The sequence below is a fragment of the Phaethon lepturus genome, unplaced genomic scaffold, assembly GCF_000687285.1.
Source record: "Phaethon lepturus isolate BGI_N335 unplaced genomic scaffold, ASM68728v1 scaffold30717, whole genome shotgun sequence".
Classification (NCBI taxonomy): domain Eukaryota; kingdom Metazoa; phylum Chordata; class Aves; order Phaethontiformes; family Phaethontidae; genus Phaethon; species Phaethon lepturus.
This window is the reverse complement of record NW_010553012.1, coordinates 9,868-20,639: the sequence shown is the minus strand read 5'-3', so window position 1 is coordinate 20,639 and position 10,772 is coordinate 9,868. Positions and strand designations below refer to the sequence as shown.

Here is a 10,772-nt window from a genome sequence, read left to right as displayed (position 1 = left end):
ATGTCCGCAGGGCACCTAGCACCCCGCAGACACTTTCAGATCCCAAAGTAGGGCGCCGCCACTGACACAGGCCTGGCTCAGCTCAAACCGCGGCGTCGAAGCCCCGCACCTCCACGCCTCAGCACCGCGCCTAGCACCGCCCTCGTCCGGCGTGAGGCGCAGCGCTGATTCATGCCGAAACCGCACACCTGCAAGAGACACGGGCGCTTGGGATGGAGCTGGAGTCACGGTCCCAGCATCCCATACCTGCTGTAACAGCTGTGCGTTTTTAGCGAAACACGAAGAAACACTTTGCAAACTCTCGTTTCAGCAGTTTCAATTATTTGGTACCCCCCCCCCCGCCCCGCTCAGCCATAAAGGCTCACATTTCTTTCTTTTTTGCTCGATTGCTTGTAAAAATGGTGCCACGATATCCTGACTGAATGACTCCGGAAAACACAAAGTAAGGGAAAAAAAAAATCAACACCGGCCCCACCCATGCTCCAAATTGGACATTTCCCCCGATCCCGGGTACACATACTCACGCAAATTACAAGAGCACTCTTACAAGTGGTTAATAAATCCCCTGCTGAGAGTCCACCACTGCCAGTTTTGATTTTACCTACCTCCAAACTAGCAAATAAATACTCAGAAAACACCAGAATCACATCCGAGGTTTTCAGGTCTCTCAGGACTTCTGGGGAACGATCCCGCCCAAAATTCCTCTTCCAGAGCAGCCAGGAATCATTTTTGCAATGAGGTAGCACGTGAGGATGGCAAAGGTGAAAGCAGAGAAATAAGAGACTTCTCTGACTTGGCACAACAAAAGAATTTATTTTAAAAAATAATTAGAAATTATTTTTAATTAAGAAACCTCTGCCTTATACACCCCACCGTTCCAGATGATGGAACTGTCTCACCAACATCTCATCAGGTAACTGTCTGCAGGGATGTATTTTGGGGTCTGACTGAGATTTATGCTAGACTCTAAAATATTTAACATCTTTATCGACAGCCTGGAAGAAAGCAGAGTATCATTGATAAACCTCACAGATGACACCAGGCCTGAGGGAAGGGTAAATAATGAAATGGAGAGAGCACTGGTACAGGGTGACCTGATCACTTGGCAGCTGGGGGCAAGCAAACAGGCATTTCAATAAGGTCACTGATGAGCTCAATCATTTAAGAGCAAAGAGTGGAGGCTATACTTACCTGACATAAAACTTTATCCTGGGAAGCACAAAATGGAAAGGACAAACGGGTCACGGTGGATTACGAGTGGCCAAAACCCCAAATTTCCTGCAAGCTTAGATGTATAAACAGAAATCACAAAGAGGAGAGACATTACATCGTATCTAGAGTTGCTGCTGGCCGCTGAAATAGCATGTCTAGTTTTGACGTATTGATAGAGAGAAACCTGAAAAGGGACATGAAAATCACTGAGCAATTAGAAAACCTCTCAGTGAAATATATCACAGAATGTCAGTCAATTTAATTTATTGAAAAGAAAGCTAAGGAGTTGCAAGACCATAAAATACATCCAATGGTAATAGGGAGAAAAAAAATTGGTAATAGCTTTTTTCAGTATATCTGGCAAAACTGTCAGAAGTTGAAGCTAGAAAACTTTAAAAAAAAACCCAAACACACTTCTGTATTATAAGCCATGGGATAAGGAGAATTGGAACAGTTTACTGTAAATTGTAGTGAATTATCTAACACTGGCAAGTCTATAGGTTTTTCTCCTAGAAGTAAAGGAGAAACTCCTCTCGTAAAAATGAGAAACAATTCTTGAAAATTTTGAAGACATTGCTACTTCCATTATTGAATTAGACTACAGCAGTCTCTTCTTCATAATCTGCCCCGATCGATATGATGTGTGCAGCTGCTCGAAAACAGCCAGAGGGAAGAGATGTGTTTTCATTTTATTTATTTAATTTCAAATACTCTCTACAGATTTCACCTGGATTTTTTTTTCTTTCCAGAAAAATATCCCTCCGTATATAAGAGTAACCCAATAAAAATGATACAAATGAATGCACAGTCATTCGTGGCTAACAACTATCTTTTTTTCATTTTCTCTTCTTTTCACACCTCCTCGGTGTGCCTCAGCAAAACCGCCGGATGATGAGTTTGGCTACAAACCAGGATCATTTGGGAAGGTTTTCAAAGTAAAAGTTTGTTTCACTGTGCAGAAACTGTGGCAGCTGGCACATGAAAGCACAAAGGGAATAACGCTGATGACTATAGCTTAAACGCTGTTCCTGCTGTTTGCAAAACTGGAGTTTCTTCGGTAGCAAACCTGGATCATGTGCATTAGTTAGTACCTGCAACAGAAGTTCTCGGCACTGACAAAGAGTTTAACATCAGAGTGCTGCAAACAAAACAAACAAACAAAACCCTACTATGTTGCAAAAAATTTGTGTCACACAAAATTTGTGTCATTTCAGCTCTCACAGTCTAAGGAAATAAGTAAACATTTGTAGGAGGTGGAACTATCTGTATTAAATGAAGTCGATACAGGGTAAGAAATGAGAAATAAAAAGCCTTCTTCACGTATCACATTTTCTTCAGGACTTACTGATTCAGACCTGAAAAAGGTGTTCAAAAAGTCTGCTTGTTTCTTCCAATGCTACCAGCTCATGTACTACAAGATATTGCCTCTCCCAACAAATATTCTCTTTGTAATAATAGAAAGGGCAGTTTTAGGTTTTGTGTTTTAGGCACCATCTACAAATATTTCACATAGCTGGAATGAGCATAAAATACCGTGGATTCCCCTCAGACCTCTTTATACCGTCTCCCTGGTTTTATTTATGCCTTCTGTATTTTTCTGTCTGTGGCACAGAACACAGTAGGCTAAGAAAACCCTCTCATGATTATAATTTTCACAGAGAGAAGACCTTATAGATGTGCTTCTTCCAAATATGATGAATAGCACAGGTTCACTTCAATGATACGCAGTAAGTCAGTGGTCTCCAAACTTTATCATGCACCCCATCAGTAAAAACATTTTGAGCATGCAACCCTATTATACATATTTTTAAAAAATTATACACATGTGCTACTGTACTAATATATTATGTACATTATAAAACATACACAAAAATATAAATAAAAAATGATATAAACACTATTTTAAAAATACTTTTAATTAAGTGTACAAAAAATATTTTCTTCCTGCATGCCACTTTGGAGACTACTGCTCTCAGTATGATATCCTGATGCATTGTCTCAGTGCCCACAATTTTACCTGAATCAGTTCTGTTTTCTGTTGGTTAGCATTCATCTGGTTACCTCTGAGCTTGCCTTCACCTATGTTACAGCACAGTAAGGCAGTTTCAGCCAATTCCGCAGGGTTTTTTGGTTGTTTTTTTAATTAGGTTTGCGAATCTCTATTCCTTACAGAAGGTTTTTGAAGCACAATAATTTAGAAACTACTGCACTTTCTTTTACAGCCAAATGAACCTCTGCTACTTCCCAGCATTTATCATCATCAATAATTTACAGATATGTAGCTTATTTTATCTAGATGCCTGTGCTTATATAAAAGCACATGTCCAAGTTGGAATAAACCCACATTTAAATTACCTGTAAAATACAGAATGTAAAAAAATTGGAAAAAACAACCCCCCGTCTTGCTACCAGAAATGCTTCAATTGCAGAAATGTGTAAGGGGAGTGTGTGTGTAACAAACTAATCAACAACCCTGCTACTTCCTGTGCAGTTTGTCCTGCTACACATCTCTCTTACTGATTTTGCCATAAAATTAGAAGGCTACCATAATACATGTATCACAAGTATAGCAGAACTGTGAACAGAGACATGACATCTTTTCCCTTGCTACTGTTGGAAATACCTCAGTATTTCCCATGAGGAGGATTTAAGGAATGGTACAAACACCGACACTATCAACTTCACAAGTGCATTTTAGAAAGGCAGGACCATCAGAGAAACACACGCTCTAAAGCAGATCTGGCCAAGTTGATGGCCATGATTATAGTCGTGAGCATGTGGTTACAAAAGCTTTAGGTTCACTCTCGGGTTCAAAGCTACTCAGCGCTCCGTGGCTGCATTTTTTTAGGCTGCCTCAACAGAGCTGCGTCAAGGGCTAGACGAGATGGGTACCCCAAATGGAAGAACGTACACTCAGCCAAGCCAGCAGCTTGTTGCTTCAGCAGAAAATTTTGTTTGGGAAAAGGCTTGACGTGTCTGGTGGGGTCTTGGAAGTCCAGGAAAGTGCTGGGGAAATCTAGGAATGGTGTGAGGAGAGGGCAGAGGCTGTCCTGGTGACAAAACACCTCTCTACGTCTCTTGGATCTTGGCACATCACGTGCTGAGCCTCCTGGAATGTCTATGCAGAAGTGTTATGAGGGGAATTTCTGTGTCACGAGTATTTCTGAGCGCTTGCCTCTACCTCAGGGAAATGCGCTCTGGGAAGAGTCAGACCCTACATGATGCTTTTAAGTGAATCAATACCACATAAAAAACCCACAAGACTCACAGACTACCTACAAATACGCCTGCTGCTGCTTCACTTGGTTAATTACAGATCGCTTCATTATTCATGACAATGCCTCATACTATCTTTGCAAGTTTTCTGCCAGATAAGGAAGTGTCATATCTGTAATAAGGCAACACACAATGACATTCACAAGTCTATTGAGAGCATTCAAGAAATACGGAGCATACTCAAGAGAACAGAATTGATCCCTGTTGGAAAAGGTTTACTGTCTAATTTTTTATTTTGGTAAGGCAGGCTCTTAAACTACAGGGAGAAAACAAAGTGAGAAACTGCAAACACAAGAATACATGTACACATGCTTATCTTTATGGTTCCATTAAGCTTTTTAAAAAGTTACTCATTTTTTTGCCTGCTCTGGGATGGGGAGAGGGAGGGAGTGAATTTAGGGACGGAGTATGTAGTGGTGTGAGATGGAGGGAGAGAAGTTTGTGCCCTATTTCTAAAGCTTGTAACTGCATGTAAGCTGTTAGGATCTAAGTGCAGAGTAAAATAACATGTAGATCCATCTTTGCAAGAGAGGCAGAACTATTATACTGAAGACCGTAGGGCTCAGCTGATCTTCTACTCTAGTACTGATGAAAAAAGAATGCCTCTATTTTGCAGTGCTTCTTGCAAGAAAAAAACTGGAACACATTCCTTGAAGCAGAAATAAGCAAAGATGACACCACGTACCTCTGCACTGAAACTATCAAAAATAAATTCTGAAAACTGTAAGATACTTGGGCATTTTTACACAACTCTTAACTGAAAAGTACATCTATCTTTTGTAATCTTCAGATGGTGAGAAGATGGTATTTAGCCTGTGCTTCCTTACAGGTGAACACTTACATCTGTGGCATACAAATCGGTAATCTTAGCCAGGGTGTTTTTATACACCTCGATCTTTTCTCAGATTTTGTGATGGCTTCATTACACTCACTGAGATAATTAAATCCTTACACAGCCCATGAAAAACAGTCAGCTAGAGTCCACTAGTGCGCTACTGATCGGAAGGCAGCTGTATATAACTAGCTCTTTATTAGATATCAGCATACCTGCACGAGAGAGAGTGCCCACCTAAATATCCCTTGATCCAGCAGCCAGTCGTTTAATAGCAGCTGGCTGTTTTTCCAGGTGCCTGGGAGCCTACCAGGTACCTGCCGCACAGGAGCACATAACCTGAGCACCGGCAGAGTGAATCTGAGGGCATCCAGACTGCACTGGATGGGACAAATTTGCTGTCCACGCAATTTGGTGTTGCTCTTTGCCTGTGGAGACATATATGGATGCAATCTATCTGCCTGGGGCTCAAGCATGGTCCGGTAAGCAATTTGCTCAAAGCTCTGAGAATCCTGAAGGTGCGCCTGGTCTGTGAACACACACGTGGGAGGGAGAGGAAGGAGAAGATTAATTTATCTGCAGAAGAGAGGAAGGATGATGAAGACCAGTAGTACAAGTTTTTTTTACAGTATGCACTGACAAAGCTGTAGTGAATTCAGTAGTTTAAAAAGTGATAATTTTCATTTGATTTATGCAACGCTGAAAGGGCCATCTGTAAGGTAAGCCACAGCTGGAGTGATACTAATATTGCGAATGAAAGATGAAGGAAATTGGAGCTCTTTAAGAGAAGCGAGCACTGTACATAATGGCTCAAGAGCTATGCGGGCTGCACAGTCAGGAGAAAGAACAAACCACTGCTCTGGAGACCGGGACCGTGGCCAGTAAGGAAGCCTGTGTTGGGATGGAAACATCAAGTCAAGTTTAAAATTGCAGAATATATGACACACTGGAAAATTGTCCTCCAAGTTTCAAATACATTCATAAAGCTGGGTGTGGGGAGCCGAGGGCTAGGGGAACTGGAGGGGCTGCAGGGCAGGAGGGGGGCACTGGCAGAGCCGTGGAGAGCCTGGGACTGATATAGCACAACTAACTACAGGGCAGAATGGAGATGGTAGTTTTAAATGTTTTTCTGTAAGTATTTCATATGAGAGAATTACTCTCAACAGAAAACAATCATAAAAAACCAAAGTAAAAACCTCCCAGTCTCAGAAAAGTTGATCTTGCCCCGAAAAGCAATTTATACAAAGCATTTTGAGTCAAGATAAAGAATCTGGCAACTGAATTCACCGTTCTCTAATTTCTTCTGAGCTGGTACAATCTTGAACCTTTGCAAACTAACAATATCCTGTCCTAAAAAAGTTCAGAATCTTGAAATCTACCTTCCCCCCCTCCCCCAAAATAAAAGCAAAACCCAAACCTGGTTCGCTTATACAGGCAAATGCAAAATGAAGATAAAATCAGTAGTACTAAACCTAATTTTAAAAAAAGCAGCAAGTGTTTATTCTGAAGACAGGGTTTTGACTAATCAGACTCTTGTCGCTTGTCCGTTGCCTACGTGATTGGCTAAAAGTACACAGATTACCCCCCAAAAACCACTTTTCTCCTCCTCCCTCCCCCTACTCCTCCTCCCTGACTCACTAACGTGTTTTTACAGAACACCTTGAGGAGAAGGGTAGGGGGAGCTCAGAGCCTTCCTCAGAGCGAGGATGAGGACAGCTTGGCCAGAAATGGCATTCACCCAGCTTTTGCCCGTGACTACAGTCACTTTTAACTATGACTACTACTACTACGATGACAACTGCCAGTATCAGCATCTGCAACATATGTCTACTTTCCTCCCTATCCTGTACACTGCTGTGTTCCTGGTGGGCATTGTCGGCAACTCGATCCTGATAGCAGCCTTGGTCTTCAAGCGACGGGTCCAGAGGCTGATTGACGTCTTTATCATCAACCTTGCTGCATCTGACTTCATCTTCCTCATTACGCTACCGCTCTGGGTGGACAAAGAGGTGTCGGACGGGAGCTGGAGGGTAGGATCTTTCCTCTGTAAAGCTAGTTCCTATGTCATCTCAGTCAACATGTACTGCAGCATCCTCCTCCTCACTTGTATGAGTGCTGACCGGTACCTTGCTATCATACATCCCTCTATCGCTAGACGGGTCAGAACAAGATCCTATTCCAGTGGACTCTGCATCTGTGTCTGGTTATTATCCTGCTGCTTAGGAATGCCAACACTTTTGTCCAGGGAACTGAAGAAACAATATGGAAAGACTTACTGCACAGACAAAGCTGTGACAGAAGCCAAACAGATCGTGTCACTGGTGCTTTTAATCCTGGCCTTCTTCCTCCCCCTGTTGAGTATCTTAACTTTTTACTGCTCCATCACCAAGAGACTCTGTGTGCATTATCAGAGAGAAGGGAAACATGATAAGAAACTAAGAAAATCCATCAAGATCGTCTTCATTGTAGTGGCGGCTTTTGTTATCTCCTGGGTTCCCTTCAATCTTTTCAAGCTTATGGCCATCCTTTTGGGACTCCTGAAGCAGCCCGACTGTTTTACCAACATGGTTGCCCAGCTGGGCATGAAGGTGAGCAGCCCTTTTGCTTTTGCCAATAGCTGTGCCAACCCGTTCATTTACTATTGCTTTGACAACTACATCCGCAGAGCCATGCTCCGGTGCCTGTGCCCGCGGGTGAAAATCAGCAGCAGTGGCAACAACTCCGATACTCTGGATACTCGGCTGAGCCACTCCTTATCCAATTTTGTTGCAGGGGAGTTTGTTGCTAGGAAGAGGAAGCGCTCCGTGTCCCTCTAACTGGGAGCCAGGACTGCGGAGGGAAGGAACTTCTCTCTGCAAAGATGCAGGAAAAGACTAAAGCAAGAGAAGCTGAAAAAAAGAAATGAGCAACAGAGACAGAGGTGCAAGCGTAATGCAGACAGCACTTCAGGTGGGAGGAACACTGCTCCCTTTAAATTCGGATAAATGGAATAGGAAACCTTAGCCACAGAATTACAGTTCACAATGATCGCTGTGTCACTGCACAGTGTAAATGTGAAACCATCATACCGAAAAATATCCACAAACGCTTACACTGGAACCCCAGTACAAGTGCTACAAACTAGAGAAAAGAATCATGTGATGCAGTGAAAGCTGCTCTGAGGCAAGCTTTGAACTGAAATGTATATAGGTTTTTATTCCGCACAGAGAAAGAAAAACAACACAACAGAAGTGTTTCTTCTCTTTGGTTCCTAGCTTACCCACAAACATGTTGCAATGTCCTCAAAGCAACTTGATCAGTTCTGGGTTTGTTGTTTTTTTCAGGGGGGTGTTGTTTCTGAATTTAGAAATCCAATGTTTTAAGGAATTTTTGTGTTACCAGTTCTTGTAACTTCTTGTAACTTTTTGTAACTTCTTCTTGAAGTCTCAGTTTCTTGATTATGGCATTAAATCTTAGTTTTAATCACAATAATTAAAGTAAGTTTCTAGCCCTTGTGATTTCAGGAAAAAAGATAACTTGAAGATAGAGAAACCCAAAGACAATCAAGAGAAAACCTGCATCTAACCTTTTTCCTAAAGGAAAAAAACCACAAAATCCCACTCATGATTTTTAAGACTTTTTTGTGCATCTGACACAATATTTGACTGCTTCAGTTGTCATACAACTGTACGACATTGTGTGCCATCCAAAGTCCAGGTCTGCTTTGTTTAGCTGCAACCGGTTTTTGTAAAGACATATGCAGTGGGGCTACTTTCTCCCACCGTAGTCACAGTCAAATGCAAATATGCCTGAAAAGCAAAGTTAGCCAGAGTTTCACAAACATTTCCACGATTCTCACAGAGAATCACAGAGGATGCTGAGAAACTTTGCATGCAGGGATGCTCACAAAAAAGGAATTCAAAAGGACCAATGTTTTAGTTCATTTACAGAGTTGGACTCTGTAAATAAAACAGCTCTATAAAGCTGGCTCATTCCTATCCAGCAACCTTTGGCAAATGCAGAGGTCTTGTGTTTAGTATGCTGCAGGGAAGATACCACTTGCCCAACTGGTGTCAAGTCTGACAGCAAATGGGGTGGGGAAACAGAGGAAGCTCCGTATTTTTAACAGCTTTAGTACCTCCTAGATTCACAAACTGAACAAACATGGAGCAAGGAGTTAAGCAGCTCATCAGAAAATTGGTACTGGGCTTTTATAAAGCTGACTACATCTATTTTATTACGTCTTTCATATTCTTCTAAATGCCAATGATTGGTATAAAAGTTTGCTTAAAACAAAGAAACCGAGGTACAACATTTTGAAGTGCGCAGTTGAAATAAGCATTAAACTTTCAACAATACTGGGATACCTTGGATGTGTTGCAATATCTCATATTCTGTTGTCTCTCTTGTTAAATGTTTAGCTTAGAATAATACTGCTTGTCCTAAATATAATAAATCAGTATTATCAAGGATCCAGGATGTGTAATGTGACTAAGTCAAAAGACTGTTAGAAACTTTCCTTTTATATGTCCTGTTTTTTAAAGATTTTTCTCTCTCTTCTCTTTTGCACTTAGCCTTTGAAGCTTTTGAACTAGCTTTCACGAAACCCACAAAAGTGTTGACTAGAGGCAGAAGTCATCTTATCACTAAGTGATAAAACAAAATACATGGAAACAAATCTTGAATTGCAATAAGTAAAAGATTAGAAATGGTAGCTATAGCCCTGTAAGATAAAGCAAATTCAACTCTGCCAACAAAAGAAAGAGTCAACAAATACACATTTTTGTGTCTTCTTTTTAAGAAGTAAAATAAGCTAGTTACAACTTGCATCAATTTGCTATGCCACAAACCCCGTATGATTTTAGTGGACAGCAGTGTTTCAAGCTCAGTTTGAAGAGTTTGGTTCTGTGTTCCCTTCTCCCAACTTTGCCAGGCAAGGAATAAGCTGGCACACAAATCCATACTATAACTGACCACAGGGACTACAGGGACTAAACAAAAAGATTTGCAGCAATAGTCCCTCGATCACTTTGATCACTAGAAGAGAGAGAGACTTACATTTCATTGAAGCTAAGAATTGTTTTCTAGGCAATCCCATACAGGAGACTACTCCTAGAATGAGGCATTTGACAAATCTATGGAAAGTTCCTTTTGTTCTAACTAGGGAGTGATCTAGCTAAAAAGTGACTGTCTCCTACTTAAGAAGAGGACAGAGTCAGTTTTAGGGTGAATGGTTACATCCATGCAGACCTACTAAAAGGCTTCAAAGGGAAGACAGCTATATCAGCTAACATAATTAATGAGAAACAGAGAGAAATGAGCAAAGCCTGAAGACCTGACTACTGTCTGTCCAGCAGGGGAAAAAATGCATAAACTGAATGACAAAAGAGGTATCCCTATGACGTAAGTGCAGCATCAATACATTCACTATAGCTTTTCTTTTCACAGTTCTGTACTTTCTAAATATCTGTAA

General features: G+C 41.3%; 1 protein-coding gene across 1 annotated transcript; it reads left to right on the top strand.

Moving 5' to 3' along the window:
- The first annotated feature begins 7,026 nt into the window (after nt 1-7,026).
- GPR15 (G protein-coupled receptor 15) lies at nt 7,027-8,136 on the top strand. Its single transcript, XM_010291408.1, has one exon. It carries the CDS (start codon nt 7,027-7,029, stop codon nt 8,134-8,136), a length of 1,110 nt encoding a protein of 369 aa, XP_010289710.1.
- The last annotated feature ends 2,636 nt before the right edge of the window (nt 8,137-10,772 follow it).

Bases quoted from the DNA above. Each gene is read 5' to 3' on its own strand.
- GPR15 (XM_010291408.1), top strand. From the start codon at position 7,027: ATGAGGACAGCTTGGCCAGAAATGGCATTCACCCAGCTTTTGCCCGTG.